The sequence below is a fragment of the Excalfactoria chinensis genome, chromosome 1, assembly GCF_039878825.1.
Source record: "Excalfactoria chinensis isolate bCotChi1 chromosome 1, bCotChi1.hap2, whole genome shotgun sequence".
Taxonomy (NCBI): domain Eukaryota; kingdom Metazoa; phylum Chordata; class Aves; order Galliformes; family Phasianidae; genus Excalfactoria; species Excalfactoria chinensis.
In genome coordinates, this window is record NC_092825.1 from 138136444 (window position 1) to 138158928 (window position 22485).

The 22485-nt window shown below is 38.6% G+C and overlaps 1 protein-coding gene across 1 annotated transcript in view; it reads left to right on the forward strand.

The window, feature by feature from the left end:
• The window catches only part of ABCC4 (ATP binding cassette subfamily C member 4 (PEL blood group)), a 140275-nt gene that overhangs the window by 94814 nt on the left and 22976 nt on the right, over window positions 1-22485 (forward strand). The window contains exons 21-28 of the mRNA XM_072353449.1: window positions 886-1036; window positions 1616-1735; window positions 4973-5083; window positions 6534-6634; window positions 8236-8427; window positions 13024-13179; window positions 16827-16916; window positions 17389-17561. Coding sequence (XP_072209550.1) covers window positions 886-1036; window positions 1616-1735; window positions 4973-5083; window positions 6534-6634; window positions 8236-8427; window positions 13024-13179; window positions 16827-16916; window positions 17389-17561 — 1094 coding nt within the window. The remainder of the gene's footprint in view (window positions 1-885; window positions 1037-1615; window positions 1736-4972; window positions 5084-6533; window positions 6635-8235; window positions 8428-13023; window positions 13180-16826; window positions 16917-17388; window positions 17562-22485) is intronic.

Here is a 22485-nt window from a genome sequence, read left to right on the forward strand (position 1 = left end):
AACCATTTGTGTAATTGATCCAAGTGAAATACCATGCACTCTCACTGCCTCTGTACCTCCCCATGATGAAATCTAGGTAAAATGTTTGCAATCTACTCCATGTATCTAGAAGGCCAAACAACACAATGCCATTTATAACTTCACCCACAGACAAGCAGTAGAGTAATAACACAGCTTTCTTCAGAGCTCCTATCCTATTCCTACCCAATAGCTATTTTCCTTAATGGATTTATGAGACCTTGTAGCATGCGTTCAGGATCTCTGAGATTCAAGGTTTTTCTGCTGATAAACCTTCTGTCATGGACTGAAATCTCTCCTAAAGCCCAAGACTAAATTGTGCTGACTCATGCAGTCATAATGCGTAATATCTGTGGGTTTACTGTTTGGTCAGGTGAAAACAGGGGAGAGTCAAAGAAGCCACAACAAAGCACAAATGTGGGGGAAAAGGTTTTGTTCAGGTTTGGTTGTATGGTTTTCACCTGGAGTGAAAGAATGTAGCTGATTCACCATATAGATTGGATTCATCAAAGATTAGTTGTCTGTTCCATTATTGAATTATCATTTTGCGACAGCCGTCAGAGAACAGCCCATGAAGTCGGATGGCAGTGTTCAGTCAATTAATTTTATGAGGATGTTTCTTAAAGAACAAATAATACATAAGAAAACCATAAGCTGCACAATTAGTCAATTTAGGTATTACTATAAAGTCTTCAAGCTCCGTTAGAAATAAATGCGGTTCATATGTTACACAATGCATCCGCTCGAAAATTTGGTAGTTTTGTTTAAATATTTAAGTGTCTCAATTGTGTTAAACAGTTTTTATACTTGTTCTAAATTAAATTCTTCTGGCAAATAATTTCTTATTTTGTTTCTATTGTGTTGCAGACTCTTCTACAGATTTTTGGTGTGGTAGCTGTGGCTGTGGCAGTGATTCCTTGGATACTCATTCCCTTAATTCCACTATTTATTCTTTTCGTTTTTCTTCGACGATATTTCTTAGACACTTCAAGAGATATTAAACGTCTAGAATCCACAAGTATGTAGCTTGGCGGGACTTAATGTTAGTCTGAACCCTGCTTATTATTATGTGAAATGCTAGCATTTTATAGACAATCCATCAAAGATTCTTCTGTTATGCAAATAACTTCCTTATTGCCTTTCTTCTCAACTAGTGAACTACTTAACTCTTGTTTTTGCATAGCGACAAACCTTAGGTATGGCAGTTTAGCTGTCTGTAACTAAAGTTTCTAATGAACGTGTTAAGTAGCTACTCTTTGGGACCTTACCTGCACATTGTAACAGTGCTTCTGATCTAATCTGATACTTGTGCCTGACTTTAGCTTGACTGTCATCTGAAATATTATCAATAACAAACATATTTGTCTCATGTCATTAATAAAGGTTAGACAGTGGCAGCTGTTGGAAGACGTTTTTGTGTATATTAATCTTTCTGACTGTCTGATTCTAAGATACTGTTTGAGTACTTTGAAAAGGTGCAGTACAGTAACCCGTATGGTTAAACACAAAGTAGTAGGATTAATGATTAGTGTTCTACAAAGAAGAATTAAATGTTGCCCTTCAGCTATTGCTAAGTTACTTTCATTTCCCTTTGTAGCTCGGAGTCCAGTGTTCTCCCACTTGTCATCATCCCTCCAGGGACTTTGGACTATTCGGGCTTTGAAAGCAGAAGACAGATTTCAGAAATTATTTGATGCACATCAAGACCTCCACTCAGGTTTGTGTTGAATTGACATGAAAAATCAAACACTTGACTCTGAAGGAGGGAAATATCTTATGTCTTCAGTGACATCTATATAATGTACATTAAAAATCAGTAGGAGCTTTGCACTTCATCTGTTTAGGGTAAAATTTCTCTATTAGAACAAAAAAGAAGTTGTTATCTGTCTAGATTTTGAAAGGTCACTTTCAAAATATGCAATATTTTATAAAATATATATGTAATATATATATATATATTATATATAATATAATAATATATATGTTATATATAAAAATATAATTAACAACACAAGAGGATACAGAACATTAACATTCTGCAAGAAAAATAAATAGGATTTAGATTTGTGCTTTGACTTCATACCTTCTGTCAATTAAATACTCTTTATTAGAATGTTCTTCAAGATACAGCAGAAAGCAAGTTTGCAGTCTGGTATTTGTTAGGTAAGATCATGAATTGCTCTGTCATAAAATATACGAGTATGTTCTGTAGCTTTTTTCTCATTGTTTGACTTCTAAAGATTCAGACCAGAACAGAACTGATGATCATTTCTCACTTGCTGCTTATCACAAGCCATAGAGACTTGCACACTGTGTTGAGTGGAAGAATTTGTGACTGAGGAAAATACTTTCCGGGGAGGCACCTCTAGATTTGAATTTCCCATTTATTGCTATTTTCATCTTGCCATGTATCTGGCCTAATCAATTTGTCAGCAGTTGATAGTAGGGGAGTACAGAGTTGTTACAAGTTTCACTATGCAAAGATGACTGTGACCTTTAAAATAAATCTTTTATTGTATTTTATGGTCACATCAAAGGAGCATGAGCACACTGTTTTCCATTCTTATGCCTCTATGTCTTAAAAAACTATCAAGAACACTTCCATGGGGCAGTTCGGGAGCCTACTTTTGAGATTAAACCTTAATGCTTAAAATTGCAGCGTTTTATGTACCTCCGTGCTTCATGGTGTATTTCCCACTGAAGTATTTGGGGTATGCCAGCTTGCTTAATATATGCATTTTTAGATTCTTGGAGGGAATGTGAGCCCACAGAGTACCTGAGCAGCAAAGAAGGCCAACAACAGCCTGTACTCTGTTAAGAGGAGCGCAGACAGGGGAAGGAGGGATGTGATATCTCCCTCAGCACCTGTTAGGCTTTATTGGGAGCGTGTTCATTTGAGGAGTCATTAAGATGGTCAGGGGACTACAAGGAGAAGATAAGAAAACTGAAAGCTTCTAACTTGTGGGTGAGAACGGTTAGAGAGGACCTCGTCAGTGCCAGCATCCAGTGAGAGCATTACTGAAATAGGCAGAATGAGACTGTTCACAGGGGGATTGAGAAAACAGGTATAATTTGGAATAATTTGACATGAAAGACTTCTCACTTTGAGGACAGTCAGAACTGAGGAGTGGGATGTCCAAAGGCTGTGCAGGCTCCATCCGTTTAGATTTTCAAGACTCAACTGCATTAGTTGTTAAAACAGTGTGAGCTGACTGCAGGACCGGCCCCACTTTGAGCAGGAGGTTGGACTAGATACCTCCCAGGTCTGTTTCCACCCTGAATGAGTCTTACTTGATACAGAATGCATGCAAACCATAGCTGCTAAAAGAGAACAATCTTTTGTTCTAGCTCACAGAGTTGGAGTGTTGAGTTCTCAAGTGCCTCAGAGAGGTTTAAATTCTTTCCTGAGCCATACAGTGTTCTTCCAGTCAGCAGTGTTTTGATTTAGTGCTTTCTGCTCTATTTAAGGCTGAGCCTTGAAAACAGGACACTGCTTTCAAACCCTGTTTCAGGGATGCCTATGAATGTGATGTTAAGTAACCTTTATGTAAGAAACATTTAAAAAGCTTCTTGAGGTCTGAACTAAAGCTAAGCTTCCTTCCTGCCATGATGAGTTTTTGTTAGTCCCCAGAAATGTCGTATTCCTGTATACACAGTGGCCCCAATTACATAAGGGATTGAGGAATAATCTATGTCTCTAGCAGGCAGTTTAGTGCACCTCCCTGGACAAAAGGAATGGAGCAAAACCTTGGAGTTGAAAATCTCCAACACCAGTGTCACGTTTCTCTATTTTCAGAGATACCCAACTCATAGGTATCAGAGAGATAGCCGTGCCCTGATTGTGTCCAGAGAAGGGCAATGAAACTGATGAGGGGTCTGGAGCAGAAGTCTTACAGAGAGTGATTGAGGGAACTGAGATTGTTTAGCCAGGAGGAGAGGTGGCTCAGGGGTGACCTTATTGCTCTCTACAACTGCCTGAAGGGAGGTTGTGGTGAGGTGGAGGTTGACCTCTTCTACTGTGTAACAAGTGATAGGACGAGAAGGAATGGCCTCAAGTTGTACCAGGGGAGATTCAGGGCAAACATTACAACTTCTTGGAAAGAGTGGTCAGGCAATGGAATGCACTGCCCAGGGATGTGGTGGAGTCACCGTCCCTGGAAGTGTTCAAGAAACATTGAGAAGTTAGCACTGGGTAAAGACAAGCAATGCAGAAATCATTGGGTCGGCAGTCTTTTACTGTGACTTGGTAGCAGCTAGAACAATACATCTAACTGTATCCTAAGCAGTAAATAACACCGTGCTTTGTTATGGGTATTTGACTTCTGATTTCTTCTGCTGCAGAATATCTGTAAGGGATGGAATTTAGCACCAAATTGTGAACAGTTGCTTACATATGTTAGTGACCAGTGGAAATGTTCAGCTGTGACCTCCAAAAGTAGATTTGTGCATTTGGTCAGTTGAACAGCTCTGTAGCTCCACTGACCGTGTTGAGTAGCTCCTCTGTGCTTAACCAGTTGCAGCTGTCTTCTAGAGGCTTTACTCTGGCGTTTGTGCTATGATATTCTGTCTGAAAGCCTGTAGAGTCTAGTCCAGCTAAAGCAAATGTAGTTGTACTTCTGCTTTTTGTCTGGAATTCCCATTTCAAGTCTACTAGAATTAAGGAAAAGCTTCTATTTTAAATAAATGGGCTGTGCTTCAGGCCTTTTTCTTCCTATTACTGTGTGTTATGCTAGCTTTGGTTGCTGTTAATGTGATGACTAGGTCAGACCATTCCAGGAAAACTGGACAGTATTCTGATGATCATCTCATAGAGATGTGCTCTTGAAGATGACAACTGTAATTGATAAAAAAGCAAAAGGCCTTCTAATATAAATGTAAGCTGATTTAATAGCAATTATACAGCTCAGTTTTCTAATAATCCACTATTCTAATGTCTTTCTAAAACCCCATTTAGAGGCCTGGTTTCTATTTTTGACGACCTCGAGGTGGTTTGCTGTGCGTCTGGATGCCATCTGTGCCATTTTTGTTATAGTGGTTGCTTTTGGTTCCCTGCTTCTTGCCAAGAGTAAGTACAGACGTTAGAAAAAGTTCACCCAGTAATTATCATGTATAGTAATGTCTAATTCTTTTTCATAGTTTACTGTTTCTAATTGTTTAAGGACCATAATTAAGTTAAATGTTTCTTTCTAGATCATGATCTCTTCCTCAGTCTAGAGCACTTGGGTCTCTATCTCCTTTTCTGCAAATATTGGAAGCAGTTCAGACATCTTCTGGGCATGCATTTACCATCATCCTCAAATGTGCAAACGAACTTGCAGATCTGCACTCCACTTGGGAGATTCTGGCTTTCAGAGCAATAACAGCAAATAAATCTTTTTTTGCCACCTTTGCCTTTCTTTTTTAGCCCTACAGGGCTTTGCTTTTCATACTGAAACACCCACGGAGCTGCTTCTTAACAGCTCTTTTCCTTTCTGCACATGGCACAGTAGGCAAAAAGGCAGGCTCAAATTCCTAGGGATACTTTTCTGATGTCTTGGATCAGGAGGATAAGCTTGTTGGAGAAGGAAAATCACCTTGTAATGATGCATTTTATATTCACTGTCACTCATGAACTGTCATTAGTGTATGCATCATCCAGGATGTAATTGGGTAGATGTACTGGAATGAGATAGTCATCTAAAGTATGAGGGAAGAAGTAATTATCTTGGACATGAAAATTAGTGCTAATTTGCTGTTTTTGTTTCTTTTCTTTTTCCTTTGGACAAGTTCTGTGTATGCATGTGTGTTTTAAAATTTGAGCACTCTACGCTTCTTGATACTGAAAATTTTGAGCCAGATTTAAAGTTAATAGAATGCGAACAGACAAGTCAAAACAATGGTCCTGAATCTTTCCTTGCCTCTGGATAAGGAGTAGCTCTCTTGAAGTCAATAGAGCTGTGCTAGGGTAAAGTTCAAGTAAGTTAGAAAGCAATCACGCTTCATATTGGAGCGGACATAATTATTTTATTTTATGAGAGTAGGCCCACTGAACACAACAAATCTTTATGTAAATAGGGGAAAAGTATTCTGTACAGTTATTTTATCTGATCACTTAAAACTGTACAGAGTTTATGTAAATGTTCTTAAGTTGAAATTGTTTTGCGATCATTTTTTGTTTAGATTTAGAGGCTGATATAATTCCCTTGTAAAATGACTGGAAAATTACCAATGCTTAGCTGGATAGGAATGACCATAATAAGATATGTAAGTATGGTCTTGAGACCGAGTCTCAGCTTTTAGATAAAATACCTGGCCAAGTATCAAGATTCATTTCAAACATACCCCCAGAAAGTGCTGTGAGAAACTGTTCTGCCTGGAGCTACTCACTGCACACACAGATGGTAAGTATAGTGTAACCAAACAAAATTCTGGCTGTGATACTTCCACCATGTAAGAAACCTCATGAAAGTGAAGTTAACTAGAATTGTGTAATTAGTAGTGTACCTATTTGGTTCTCTTTTTCCTTTGTTCTGCAGCTTTGAATGCGGGGCAAGTTGGTTTGGCACTGTCCTATGCAATCACTCTCATGGGAACATTCCAGTGGGGTGTTAGACAAAGTGCTGAAGTTGAAAACCTGGTAACATTGATTTCTTCCTTTTCACTTCTTGGTTCCTTTGTGTAGTTGTGGCGTGATGCTTTAAGGATGGCAGTCTTCTTAGTTAACTTAGGATGTTAATTACCTTATCGGGCAACTGAAGCACTACTTACAGGCAGTAGAGAGAAACAGCTTCTAGAGTATAATATGTCTCATTGATTTTGAATGTCTATTCAGATGGATTGTTGATAGTATGGGAATCTTTATAATCTCCCTTTTTCAGTAGAAAGAAGTCTGTCTAGTTTTGATGTAGACATCTGCATTCAAAGTCACTAAATCACATAAAATGAACCCCTCAGTAAGTAAGATTTTTTTCTTAAAGATTTTTTTAGATTGGAGATAGAAATGTTTTTGTTATGCATAACTGCATGGTTTATTTTTGTTTGTATCCATCGTTCATATTTTTATGATCCTGTTAATTCACTCTAAAGGCTTACATGTTCTTTTTTAAGTTAGCAAATACTGGAAAATATTTAAGTTAATATTCACTTGAGAGGATAGTGTGGTTTTGAGTATATGTAAAACAATATACTTTTCACCAATTTATGACATATACTAGCATGCTATGTTTTCCCTATTTTTTTAAGCTAATGTGTAAGAAAAAAGGGTGATAAAAGGAACATACTGCATCATAAACCTGTTTGTGTTAAAAGGTGAAGGTTGCTTGTAAATATGGCCATACTCTAGGAGATATCTAGGATATCTAACAGGAATCTTGTGTTATTAAAGGCTGACTAATTTGAGGGAGGCAAGAGCAGTTCCCTTTCTATATTTCTTTCTTTACACATTTTTTGTTTGAGCCTGTTTTGTAATGTGGAATGGGTAAGTGGCAGTGAGGTCAGAGAACATGTTGCCTGGTGACTCCTGTCCTTCAAAGCCACTCCAGGGAAGGTAAGCTTACTGGATATCGTTATGATGGCTTTTTAAAAATCCATCTATGCATGGATACAATTAAGTAAAGTAAGCTGTACAGAGTAGTTGTATGGGTGAAAACGTGTACCAAAACCTAAATATATCTTTTATTATTTACCCAAGAAAGGAGTGCTTAGATAGCTCAACTTCTGTTTTTCTTCCCTCCCTAAGACTAAAGACAACATCAAATACTGCCATTTATTTAACATCTGACATAAAATATACATGAAAACAAGTTTTATTGAATATTAAGGCAATAATTTGGTGTAACATCTATCTTAGAATTTGGAGTTGCTTGTGACAAATATATCAAAGAGCATTAGTGCAGTGGTAATGAGGAGGACAAAAAAGGGAAGGTAAAGATGGTAACTTCTAATATACAGTGATGATGCTAGTAGCTATCATTGGTCTGCTTGTAGCTTGTAGGGCTGTTTCATCTCTATACTTATGCATGTACTCCAAGTTGTAGTTAATCTCACTGAGTCAGTTGTATGAAGTAAGTGTAGGACAGTTCCAAGCACTCCTTTCTGTGCCTGAAGGAAAAGCTCTGGAATAATTTCCATTGAATCTTCACAGTAAAAATCCACATGTATGTGTATATATTTGTGTGTGTGCGTTGGAAAAACAGAGTAAACTGAAATCTGTGGATATGTCTTCCTTCTTCCCCTTAGATGATATCAGTAGAAAGAGTAATGGAATACACAGATCTTGAAAAAGAAGCCCCTTGGGAAACTAACAAGCATCCGCCACCTGAATGGCCAAGCCATGGAATGATAGCATTTGAAAATGTTAACTTCACTTACAGTCTAGATGGACCTTTGGTGTTAAGACATTTGTCTGTTGTTATTAAACCAGAAGAAAAGGTACGTGTATTGCTGGTTTGGGCCATTTATAGGAGTTAAGCAAAGATGATAAGTTGAAAAGATGCTGTGTTACAAAAAGACCCTGTAAAATACATGAATGTTAGGAAACCAGATAGTTATAATTTTAAAAAAATGAGGTGATCATACTTAATAGCATCAGTTGGAGCCTCTTTGTTTCCTGTAAATATAACATCAATGAATCCGGGAATGTTACATTTCTATATATCAAAAGAAAAGGTTAAAAATATTTGATAACTAATAAAATTTGGATTTCATCGGAAAGTGGGTGGCATTCAGAATATGAACAAAACCCAAAATGTTTGTTAAAATCCAAAGAAAATGGAGTTGCACTAGGATATTGGGAATTCAGTAAGGGAAACAGAAATGGAATGAAGGGTATCAACACAGAAGGTGAGCAGAAACAACTGCATATAAGGAATGTACATGTTCTTGCTCAGAGCCCAGAATGGAAGAGAGAAGAAAGAAGTACAGATCTATTGCATAACTTTAGAGTTGGGGATTTTATTTCAGTTCCTTTTGGCTATCAATCCAATTAACTGTTGCTGTTAATTAGATTGGTAGCCAAAAGAAACGTAAGAAATAAAACTCTTCCTCCTCTGCAAATGTGACTCTTCCTCCCCATTTTTTACACTGTCCCAATTGGAGAAGTGCTGCAAGGAACGTCTTCCCCACAGACAAAATTAAATTAGAACCCTACAGTGTTAATTCACACTTTGCTACATTTCAGATACACACGTACTTTTTTGATTAGGATATCTTCCCTAGGAGGCTGGTTCAACTCTCTGCAGTCATTACCTTTGCCTCGTTTGTAACATGCCTTTCCATTCAGTCCCAAACCTGTTTTGTTCCTCAAGTGGACCCTTTTAATAACATGTGTGTTGCAGGAATTCGGCACAACTTCACTGCATGGAAATAAGTATGGATGAGTTAAAAAGAGGTGTTTAAGAAATAAAACTTTTCTTGCCTATGGCCTGTCTCTTCAGCTGTAACATAGCACCCCAGTGTAATAGCAGACAAGTCAGTTTACTTTTCTTAGAGAAATGAAGTTGTAATAATAATAACAGAATGGAAGCAGGAGATAATAATGTTGTATTACTCGCTTCTTGGTAGGGGCAGGAGGAAGAGAGATGAGTGGGTATATTTATTTTTGCTCTGGTTGTGCTGTGGTTTTGTCATCCTGAAGTGAATTTGTCCAGCTTGAAACTATTGCCAAGAATTTCACGTTTGTTTTCTATGATGTTTTGCACAATACTGCAGTAGTCTGCCACTGTGTGAAATAAATCTTCCAAGCATCTGTGTACCCCTTATATTGTTTTTAATTATGGAGAAGTGTCTCTTCAGAACCAGGTTTCTGATGCATTGGGTGGCGCTACCCATGGGTCTTCTACCCATAGAAGTTCTACCCATAGAACTTCTATGCTTGCTCATACTCCTGGTTACTTCTGACTTCTGGTGACTGCAGTGCCTCTCATGGAACTGATGAATTTGAACTTCTGCCATGTGCTTAGATTTTCTTATAACTGACCCAATGCTTAGTCTGCCAGGCTCTAGGTGCAGGAAGAATAGAGGAGGTAACTTCTAAGAGATCATTTATGGGTTGTGGTGTCTTTGTGGTGTCTTTACACCTGCCACCTAGGCTGTATGTCTCTGTGTTTGCTATCTCTCTGTAGTCAGAATAGGCAAGGAGGGTCCTTCTCATTTAACCATCTATGCTAACTCAGTTCAGTCTTCCTGAGACAGACCAGAGGATGCTCTCACAAGGAGTTCTGCCAGCAGCCAGCTGTGCTCTGTTAGTATGGGTGAATCATAGAATCATAGAATAATTTGTGTTGGAAGGGACCTTAAAGCCCACCTAGTCCCGACCCCCTGCCGTGGATAGGGCTGTTAACCCACCAGCTTAGGCTGCCCAGGGCCTCATCCAACCTGGCCTTGACCACCTTCAGGGATGGGGCACACACAGCTTCTGTGGGCAGCTGTGCCTCACAGTAAAAAACTTCCCCCTAATACCAAATCTAAATCTCCCCTTTTTTAGTTGTAAACCATTTCCCCTTGTCCTGTCGCTATCTACCTATGTAAAAAGTCAGGTCTCTAAAGCAGATTAGCATGTACAGCCCTAATTTGTAAACACCACTATCTTTGTTTTAGGAAGGTTGATTGAATTCTTTTGAACTCATGAATGATTATTGACTACAAATTGTTAAGTGCACGTTGCCTCAACAAATCCTAAGTCTGAGGGTATGGCTACATGAGAAAGTTAGGAGGGTGAGGATCTGGATTTATGTCATGGTTGGCTGTTAACACAGATACTCTTACAGTGTATAGCATGAAAGGGAGGTTGCCTGAGGGGTAGCAAGAGCAGTTTAAGAGCAGTAGCTCACAGGCTGTAAATCTCACTCTCATCTTTTGTGCCGCTCTGCTTTAAGTAATGATGAGTCCAGCATAGCAGGTGCACTCTTGTGTATACACATGGCGTATGTCAAGGCTACAAAATCCTGACTGGGTGATTGGTTCAGTAGTTAGGACTTCTGTTTGCAGCCCATCCTTGCGCTTGCACTAGTTATGGATGTGGATTTCAAAAGAATACTGTGTAAAAGTGCGTATGGGGAAAACTGTTTCAAATTCATGTTAATTTTCAGCAGCCTGTAGTCAATTGGACCAAAAATACAAGTAGATTCTTCTAAATAGTGAATGGCATAGTCCTTTCATTTGATGCCAAACTGTAAGTGGGATTTTGACAATATGCAGAGCAGCTGCATTTTTATTTTGAGTATCAGTGTTGGGTTTTTTTTTGTTATTGTTGTTGTTTTTCTGTATGTTCTTAATGCAATAGTTTGTATTGCTGATGTTTACAGGGAAGCAATTGAGCTTTTGATTTTGTAACTGTTTGTCTGTATTCTCCATTCAGTATTTTCTTTCCAGGATTTAATGTAACTGTTCAGAACTGCTTTTTCCTTCGTTTCATATTGTTTTGTTTAATATAATAAGAATGCTAGATATTTTATTATTGAATGTAGCAGATTCGGCTTGATTATGCAGTAGCTTTACTAGTAAGCACCATAGTAGTTTATGTACAGTTGCACAATAATGAATTTTTAGATCAAATTTTTCTATCAGAAACTGAAAGTAGGAAATACTGTTTAGATGATGCAGTGTAAGTTTCTCCTTGTGTGTATTTTTGCTCCAATGTGGGCACTGTTGCTTTGTCTGAGCAGAAGGTCTCTGACTACTAAAAAGTTTTTCCTTGCTCTTCAGTGTAATGTTTCCTGTGCTTAATTTCATTCCAGCAGTCATTACTGCATTACATCTGAGTCTCAGGCAGTGGGTAATTGCCCTCTGGTGTCTGTACGTATACTCATGAAGGTTTTCATGTTTCTTCTTCCTTTCTGCACCCGAATCACTTTGCCAGTCTATATTGTACATGTTTAATCCTCATAAATCCTTCCTCACAAAATCAGTACCTCCAACTCATATTAATTTTATGTTGCACTTCTCTGAACTCTTTCCAGTATGTTGATTTCTTTCTGGAAATGTAGCGATTAGAACTGAGTGCAGGAAATAACAAACCCTGCCAAATCAGATCTGCATGGTGAGTTACACCCATCACCTTCTGTGATACAATTGATTACTGTGCATTGTTTTCTCTAAGAATCCTTCACCTGCAGACAGTGTATTTTTTTTTAAAGTTTGCTGTTCAAACAGTATTTAATCATCATCAATTTTGTTTCGTTTTAGTTATTGATGGCCTTACTTTCTCCCAAGTCTCACTTTTATGTAGTATTTGTAGTTCTCACTCCCTGTCATGAAAGTTAGCAATCTCATATTTTGCATGGCCTCTACCTCCTTTTTCTTCTGAAAGCACTGTTTCTTCGCATTGCATACAGTTTCTCATTTCCTTGGGGAACCTAATGAAGCCTGAATCATTGTGATTTTATTATTCACTGTTTATCCTGGTTAGATGAGAATTTGTGCTTGCTCGTGTTGTCCTGTAGTTTCCATGCTTGTATCCTCTCTGCTGTAGCTGTCTGAATACTGTTTATGATCCTGCCGCTAGTTTTAACTTTACTTTGGCTCTAGAATACAAGTACTGTACAGTACTTCACCTTAACTATACTAACCAGCCTTAGTTTCTAAATTGGGAGTAATAAATTGTTCCTGAAGTGCTCATAAGTGTCCTTCTCTGAACTGGGAAGCATGTGCATGCCTGAAGTGATTTACTTAACATCAAGCAGCAAACCAGATTTTGTGTAGAATTGGCTGCCTTGAATCACTTTACACTACACATCAAACTCCTCTATCTTATATACACAGTAAAGCACAATGCATTAAGGGAAAATCTTTGTTAGGAAAGAATTTCTTTCACCTTTGAATGATATGATCTTAAAAAATCACTTTGTATCCAATTGTCACCTGAATCCCAGCTGATCCAGCAGGAAGGTTTCTTCCTCTTGAAGAAATGCTAATTATAAAGTAGTTTCATTTGGTGTTCGTTCTATTACACATCCTGTGATGTTGTAAAACTGCTCCTTATCCTGCAAGGCTTCTGGTTTAATTGTACAAGGTTTGTTTGGTCTCCAGGTTGGAATTGTGGGAAGAACGGGAGCTGGGAAGAGCTCTTTGATAGCAGCCCTCTTTCGGTTGGCTGAACCCGAAGGAAGGATCTGGATCGATAAGTACTTGACATCAGAGCTAGGCCTCCATGACTTAAGGAAGAAAATTTCAATTATACCTCAGGTAAGAAACTGACTTTGCTATAAACAATTTTCCTGTATTGCTGTAGTACTTTAATGCATACAAAATATATAGAATGGAATCAGCTTTGGGAACTGGAGGGTATTCTTCCTAGTTCTATTCTTAGTCCATTCCCCCATATGTTAGCAGCATGCTGTCCTCCATGTCTGGGAACAAGCAAGGAAAACCAGGTGGGAATACTCAAAGCTTTAGTGTTCCTCTGATGTCATTTCCTCCTTAGCAGAAACTCACACCTGATGCATTGCCTGAAGCTTTCTTAGTAAGGGACTTTGAGGAGCTTCATTCACCTCTGTAGGCGCTCCTGTATGAACCAACCTAGGCTAGGTCTTGAAGAAGCCAACTGTAAGTGAGCTACCATACTGACCTTTATGGAGAGAGCGTTGCAGAGGAGAACAGAGAGAGAAGAAAGAGTGGATCATTATGACCCATAATGATGGTGATCTTCGGTTGCTGAATATAGGAAAGGCTGCCATAGACAGGCAAAAAAAAAAAAAAAAGACAGTGTTGGGAATAGATTCATCTCTGATGTTGGAACAGAAGAAAGGATGTTCTAAGAAGTCCAGTAGGCCAGAAGTGTTGTGTTCTATTGTCTGCCTTTTTGAATGAGGCAATGAAGAAGAGAAGGTTTATGTGTAACCTCAGAACTTCCTGAAGGCAGTGTCTGTGCAGATTACTACATTTCATAAGAGAGCTAATTCCTTTCCAGCAGAGAACAAAAGAAGAGGGAAAAGTTCATACGTTACACATGCAAAGTCCCTCTCTGTGGCAAATAATTATCTTTTTTCTTTATAGCAGGTTGATAGAACAGTAGACTGGAAGCCAGAGGAATTCATTTACTGTGTTTAACACTAATTCTCAGAGCTTTGTATTTTCTTATGGAAGTTGTATTTAGAGTTCTTTGGCCATATTTTTATCTGAATCTTTGCTAGGGTGTCATCGCAGTGGCATTTAGAGTGTTTATATTATTTTCTTTGAATTCAGAATCTGATTTAAATGGCAGTGAACAGTGGTTCCAGCCCTCATTGGAGTACATGCCTTTTTTGTTGGTGTTTGTTTGTTTGTTTTTATTTTCCCAAGAATACAAGTCAGAGAAAGGAAGTGTGTATCTTATTATAAATAAATAAATACCCCCCCACCCCCCAACAACTGGATCATTGCTTAATGCAGGCTGCTTTTTGTTTCTGCATGCTGAAGTCTTTCTTTGTGCACAGCAGAGGTACTTGGTGTAACTATGGAAATGGTTGACTTTTGGAATCTAGAGAACTTCATGTGGACTTCAGTTCCTTTCTCCTGAAAATGTATAGTCATCAGTTCTTTTTAAGGTGGTCTGCAGCTTTCCCAAAGCCCTGCCCTTTTGCAGGTGGTTTCCACATTGGGGAGCATTAAATCCAGTTTGGGAAAGCTGTTGGTCAAATACAGTTTCTACACACCGAGTTATGAAGATGCTCAGAGTTCACTGTATTTAGTTACACACAATTTCCATTATTTATTTCTTTGTATACAACGTCTTACTGACACTGGCTTATGGCCATAAACGATTTTAATCTAGTGGAATACTGTGATAGGATTTTCATTGTGGGCTCAAAGGGCTTTAAGTGTCTGAAGGATAGATAGCAAGAGACATCTGTTTTCCACATAAGGGAAGACTTGTTTTCACTAAAAATATGCAGAATGTTGAAGTGGTGGTAGTAAGAAGAGGAGGAGGGTTTGGAATAAGATTTGTGCTGTAGTAAACTGAGTGACAAACACTGTCTTGTGTAGTACATCAATAACACTAGTGTCAGTAATAGAAATAGTCACATAACAGAAGTTATTTTGCAGCAAGCATCATCATAATTATGTGGGAAGCTTTAAAAGAAGAAGAAAAAAAAAAACACCAGAGAGAGAGAGAGATGTTCATTTAAATTATAAGGCATGCTAAACTAAACCATTCCTAGAAAGTAATGAGGCAAGACTGAAGTTTTCTTATATGTAGCTTAAACACCTACCTGGAGAAATAAAAATGTGCTTAGGCTTCTAATTGCTTGTTTGGATAGAGCTGTGTGAAGGTTGTGTTTGTAAATCTTTTCTATGCAAATATTGTCTGCCTCCCTGACTGCAAGCATTTTTACAACAATTATTTACAGGTTTGTCTTATTACTTTCCTCTCATAAACCAGACTATTTTGTATAATAATCTGTGTCAGAAATGGTAATTAAAAAATATCCTTATCTGCTGTTGCAGTGCATGTCTGTTGTTAAGACTTTTATAGTAGTTACGAGCACTTTTTAGATTCAGTCTCTTATTTTATTAACCTATAAAAATAGAGTGAAAAGGAAAACAAACGTAACAAGACCTCTGAAACACACTAAATAGGATATTTTAAAAAAAAATGTTAAACTTATTATTTTCTAGGTGTTTGGGAAGAAAAATGTTCTTCAAACCATTTAATGTTTTTTAAATCCTTTTGTTCATTCAACACGTCTTTAGTGGCATGTATTGTCAATGCAAAACCTTCATATAATTGGCACGCTATGTCAAGAAATGCATATGCTCTTTTACAGTGTTTGGGGTGTGTTCTGTCTTTGTTACTCTTTTGATGCCACTCAGAATGGTTTAGATGTCAAGATAATGGAAGGGTTAACGTTGAAATTCTGTTCTGATTTGCTGCTGCCATTTGGAACTGGCCATTGATAGAATTAGGTGGCGTGTTATTCAAGAGAGTAATCTTGACGTAAGCTGAAGTAATGAAATACAAGTTCAGGCATCCTTTTATAGGGTAAAAAAAGAAAGCATTTGAAATAAGATTTCTCCAAATTAAACAAAACTGATTATTTGATGAGTATTCTTTAATGATTAACACTATTAAATCTTTTGAGTTGTTGTCTTGGTATAGAATTAAGAGAAATTCAGTTGTATCAGTGCATGATTCTCAGATCCAGCAAATCACCTTAGAGAGTACTTGCTGCTCAGGGAACACTGGCCCAAAAATCATCTTCCAGCTTCTCAAACACCATGTTTTTTCAATGTGCATTGATTTGTGTCCATGTAATTAATGATCTGTTACTTGTTTGAATGGGAACTGAAATAGAATAGTGGCCGCTTTGACCACTGGTAAACCCACATTGGCACCTTAATGGGAGACTGTACTGGTTTGACTCAATGGTTTGAGTTAGATCTTTGCCCAGCCATACTCTGGTTATGAGTAACCTTGATAAGATGCTGTAGGCATGTAGATTAACTTCTTTGTGACTATAGGTTATACATATGTGTAGGAAGAATTAAACATTGTACCAGAATGGTAGTTTTTGGTTTTCATTAACAATACCAGGGCAGCAGTGATTGCATGTAAGTATATGTATATATACAGCTGATGTCATCAAAACAGTGTCAAGTAAATGCCCATTTGAGAACTGACATAACTGTGCAGCAGTTTGCAAATAGACCTACTCTGTTTGGTAAATTATCTCCACACAAAATGTCTGAAAGTTTAATTTCTTTTTTCCCTCCGTTTCAATGTGCTAAATACTCTTCCTTGTTTCATAGAAGGTAGCTTATTGTAGGATATTTCTGTGTTGGGGATTAATTCTGAGTGTTATTAGCTTACTTATTGTGATAATAAAACCTGTGCTAATTTTACTTGGTTTTAGGAGCCTGTATTGTTCACCGGGACGATGAGGAAAAACTTAGATCCTTTCAATGAATACACTGACGAAGAACTGTGGAATGCCTTGGAAGAGGTGATTTACTAACTCTAATAATGTACATCTGATGTTTCCAAGCCAAACTACACCATTGTGCTTGCGTGTGTTAGGTTTTAGATATTTTCCTAAGGTTTGATAAGGGTATAGCTGTTGATGGAAAAAGATAGACCGTTGTGTCTGTGTTTGTCAATGTGTGTTGTTTGTGCATGTGTGTAGACATGTATATTGTTACATAAGTCTTTTATGAAGAAATTATCCCTTGGGATGATGTTTTGGTTACGTTTTGATTCATATCTTAGTTTTAATGAACATTAATAGATTCTTAACAATATGCTTTAATGTTTTTAGAATTCTAATAACTGACACTGTGTAATCCAACTTGGCACTTAGTCATTTTGTGCCAGAATATAAAAGGTAAATCTTGCATACTTATTATTGTGTCATCAGGCATACAATAGCTGATTTGAAAGGGAGTTACTCATCCTACAATGTGTTGACATGTCAACAGGTGCAACTGAAAGAGGCTGTGGAAGATCTACCTAATAAAATGGAGACACAGCTGGCAGAATCTGGGTCTAATTTTAGTGTTGGTCAGAGACAGCTGGTGTGTCTTGCCAGAGCGGTTCTAAAAAAAAATCGGATCCTTATCATTGATGAAGCAACAGCAAATGTGGACCCAAGGTAAAAACCAAAATGCTGTGTTAAGATGAGCTGTTTTGTTCTTTTAGTTTGATCACCTGTGCTGCAGAAATGAAATTAAATGCTTTGTATTTCTTATCGTTTGTACTGCTGTTTTGTGTTTTCCACAGTACTATCGTAATTATCTATTCATAGTGGGGCAACTGAGCTTTAGATCCAGAGCAGATGATGTAAACTGGATACATGCCCAAAATATCCCTAATTTCGGTGCCTTATGTAGAGTAAGAAGATTAACATTCAAAGTGTATTTCTCCTGCAGCTATAGACAAGCACTTACTTGGAAATGCAGATTGGTGATGTTAGAATAGCCATGACACTGAGTTCTGTTGATTCTAGGAGGAAATATCTGTTGGAAAAATAACAAAATAGTTCCCCTCCCTCCCCCTTCAACCTTCCCCGAAAAAGGTAAAAAGTGTGTCTTGTATAACTCAGGCCAGCAGAACTTTCCTGAATTCATTCCTATTTGAACTAGATCGTACTTCTAGAAGGACATCTAACCTCAATAGAAAGAAACTTTCAATGACAACCCTTGTTAAATTGTTCCAATAGCTAAGTACCCCCACTGTTAATTTTTGAAACATTTGAAACGCTGGTGGAAATATTTTGGAAACAATACTGCAAACGTACTGCATCAATTAGTCTGAACTGAATATATAGTTCCAACAAACTATGGCTTGAGGGGGAACTCAAAGTCCAAAGAGGACAATAACACAGCAAGTCCCTCAAACAGCTGCATTAAGGATTTTGTATGTCATCTGGGCGTGACTCATTTTTATAACATCTTCTTGGGGGAGAAGTGGTGCCACTGGGGTAGCTTTGCAGTTCAGCTGACAGTGTATTTCTAAAACCTTTAGAGGAGTGCATTCCCTTTCCAGAGGTTCTTTATTTTATTTTGTTTTATTTTACTTTGACAGGTTTTGTTTCGTTTTGTTTTTTTCTTTTTTAGACTATTAGTTTATTTTTGGCTAAGCACTGATAGATTAACTATGATTAAACATAGCTGTGGAAATTTAATACCATCTTACTCATCCTCCCTATTTTGGCATCTAACGTGTGTGTTCTCAGCTTGCAGTATCCGTTTAATTAATCTTGATTAATGTGTGCTGCAATATATATTATAATAAGGTAAATGTTTGTTTGTATCAACTCTACGCATAACAATACAAATAATAACTTGGAACTTCTGCTTTGAATACAGTTTGCATTACAGTCACTATTCCCTTTTTCTTAATGTGTTGCTAAAACTAGAGCAAAGTATTTTTCAGCTGTGGGATCTGATAGGATGCTCATCAGGAAATGCTGATGTGTGTTGCTTAACTGAGCAGTTAGGGAGGCATTTTTGGAATGTAAAGAAAACCTCCTTCCCTTGTGATGCACAACCCCCATACCTGGCATGGTAAGCGGGCGCTGTATCAAGCACCTGGAATAGGAAGCTGTGGGGAGCTGCTGCTGGCTGTAGAGATTATATTTCATTTTTTATTTTGCTGTCTCTTCATCTTTTTACCTGGACCTCTGCTGCAGCCACACCTCCCTCCGATTCAGCCTGGAAGCAAATGTGAGAAAGCAGGATTTGAGGGTGGGAAAAGGAGAGGAGTGGGTGAGATGGCATGAGGCAGTGGATATGACGTTTCTCACGGCTGAAGAACTGCTTATCATGGTTCTTCAGCCTGACTAGGCCATTCATCATTGCTGGTCAGTGAAGCTGAGCGAAAGAGTAAAGGGAAGAATATAAAGTGTATCTTTCTTCTTTCTACATCTTTGAGCTCCCGCAAGTGCCCTACATCTCATAGGTACTGAGAGTTCTGCATATGCAGGGGTGGCAGTGCTGTTGTAAGAGAGGAGGAGTTTGCTACAAAGAAGGTTCCTCTAAGTCAGACTGCTTGCATGTTGTATGTAATGAATGACGCTGATTTGATGTTATCTTTTTGGTCCTGAAGCCAGAATTCTTATCCCTAAGAATGGAATATTTTTATAGCACTTGGGAAGGTGATTTGAAATCTGGAGCAGAAGATCTGAAAAACCTTTCTGCTGTCACTTTGGTGGTATATTGAAACAATATAGGTAGTCTTTGAGACTTCTTCTTAACACCAATTTCAACGTACTGAGCTTTTTGTGTACTGAATGTACACTGTAGTGTGTGTTAACCTGTGTTTTAACTACTTGCTAATGCAGTCCGCTGCCCCGTTTTCACATCAGTTATTCATTGAATCCGCTTTAAAACAGTCACTGCAAACAGTTCAGTTTGTTAGTCAGCTTAACCATGTAAATTTAACTTTTTATTACATGTAATTGTTATCTGTACTTATTTCCCTTTTGGAGAAGTTAGTAGCATGTGTGGCCTTCTCCAGGGCCGCTCAGGAATTGTTTAGTGTGAGATATGCTTTCAGGACAATCCCAGGATGACATTAGACTGAAGATGATGACTTATCCAGTATTTCTTTCAGCAGCTTGATTGCTTCTCACTCACATTGTGCTTATACTTGCTGTTTAGATGTTTTTCTTTTTACCCAGTTGGCTAATTCTAGATATACCAGGTCTTGAGTTGCTATGAAACTTGCTTCAGCCCACAGTGCCAGTGGGACAATTATACCACTGTTTTTCCATAGAGTCATAGAATGGTTTGAGTTGGAAAGGACCTTTAAGATCATTTAGTTTCAACCTCCCTGCCTGTAGAGGAACACCTCTCTCTAGACCAGGTTGCTCATGCCCCATCCAGCCTGGCCTTGAATGCTTCATGACCTCACTGGGGAACCTGTTCCAGTGCTTCACCACACTCACACTAAAGATTTTTTTTCCTAATATCTAGTCTAAATCTACCCTCTTCCAGTTTAAAACCATTTCCCCCTCTCCTGTTGCTACATATATTATATGTATTTTAATTAATATATAATGTAGCACCTTTTTTCATGAGTTCCTGTACCACTTGGAAGAGAAAGTTATCATCAACGCAGTTCAGGAACCTTCCTCCAAGAGATATTGGGGTGGTTGAAGTCCTCCATGAGGACCATGTTTGGTGAATGTGAAGCCGCTCCTGTCTGTTTACAGAGGGCTACATCCACTCAGTCTTCCTCATTGGGTGGCCTGTAGCAGACTCCTGCTATGGTGTCTCCTTTCCCTGCCTTTCCTTTAACCCTAACCCATAAGCTCTATGTCAGCTCCTCATCTATGTCCACACAGAGTGCCATGGACTCCAGCTGGTCTTTGATGTAGAGGGAAACACCCTCTCCCCTTCTCCTCTGCCTGTCTTTCCTAAATAGTTTATACCTGTCTGTTCCTGCATTCCAGTCATAAGAGTCATCCCACCGCATCTCAGTGATGCCAACAGTGTCAAAGCCCTGTAGGCACACACACACCTGCAACTCTTCTTTCTTGTTCCCCATGCTACATGCATGAGTGTACAGGCATTTGAGTTGAGCTACCACTGAGGCTGATTTACCAATTGGAGTTCCCTTATCCTGCACCTTGCACCTTAGGTGCTGTCTTACTGGCCTGTGATCCAACTCCAGGCCCACGGCATCCATTACCATTACCTGCCTTAAAGTGGGATGGTTTGAGGATCCCCTTCCCCAGCAGCTCTAGTTCAAAGTCCTCCCGCTTAAATTGAAAAGCTTGTTGCTGGAAATGGACTTCCCCTTCTGGGGAGTCTCATGGTTCCCATTTTCATATTAGCAGATTAAGGTTGAATTTCTGACATCTAGCAGCCTTGGTTTGCTGTTCAGGTTTCGTATTTGGTTTATGATGTGCCACTGAAGAGGATAATGGAATCACTTGGCACTTGCTTGGCCACTTTCTCAGTGTAGGTAGACTCCACAAAGGGTTCATTTATGCTTTCAAAAAAGGACAGAAATGCTCCTTCCTTTGGCACTTTTCTCAAGGTTTGACTGCTCCAATTGGCACATAATGTAGTCTCTTATGAGGAAGCTCATGAGAACTTGCCCTTATCAGGCTGAAACAGGCCTCTGAGCAACCTGATCTAGCTGTTGATGTCTGTGTTCATTGCAGGGGAGTTGGACTAGATGGTCTCCAGGGGTTCCTTCCAACTCAAAAGATTCTGTAATTCTAAGCAGTAGGCTGCTGTGAGGCCTTCACTCATCCTCCTCCGCTTCTCTAGGCTGAGCAAACTAAGTGATTTTAGTTGTTTCTTGTACGTCTTGCCCACTAGACCCTTCAACATCTTTGTAGCCCTCCTTTGGACAGTCTCTAATAGTTTTATATCCTTCTTATATTATGGCACCCAAAACTGCACACAGTGCTCAAGATGAGTCCACACAGCACAGAGCAGAACAGGACAATCTCTTCCCTTTCCTGGCTGGCAGTGCTGGACCTGGTGCACACCAGGACAAAATTGGCCCTTTTGGCCAGTTTTGGTTTCCAGGGCACTCTGCTGATTCAGATTCAAGTTGGCATTAACCAGAACCCTCAGGTGCTGTTCTGCAGGGCTACTCTCCAGCCTCTCAAGAATAAGAGTTGTTTTCTTAATGGAAAATGCAGTAAGGGATGATGCTATAAGGAATGCATGTAATAAAGGAAGGTATAATAACTGAATGCAGAGGATGGGGCATTCAAGGATTTTGTATTCTACTGAGATAACAGTAGGAATAACCTGAGAGTTGAAAATCATTTTGAGCTCTTTCAAAAGTTAGTTTTGAAGTTCCTGAGAAGACTGCAGTTTTCTGTGCTCCTTACTTGCTCTATAGGAAACCTCACCTTGAGATGGACTATAATGAAAGAAAAATACTTTCTTTACATTATTTCAAGTAGTACTGAAGCTTTTGTTTCCATTTTGCTATTCACTGTAGACTGTTTTTAACCATTGCCTCTTCCCTACGTTAGTGTTATCATGTGTGGCCCTGATTTTCTCCATTGAAATTAACAGTGGTCAGATCACTGAGGCATTGCTGGACAG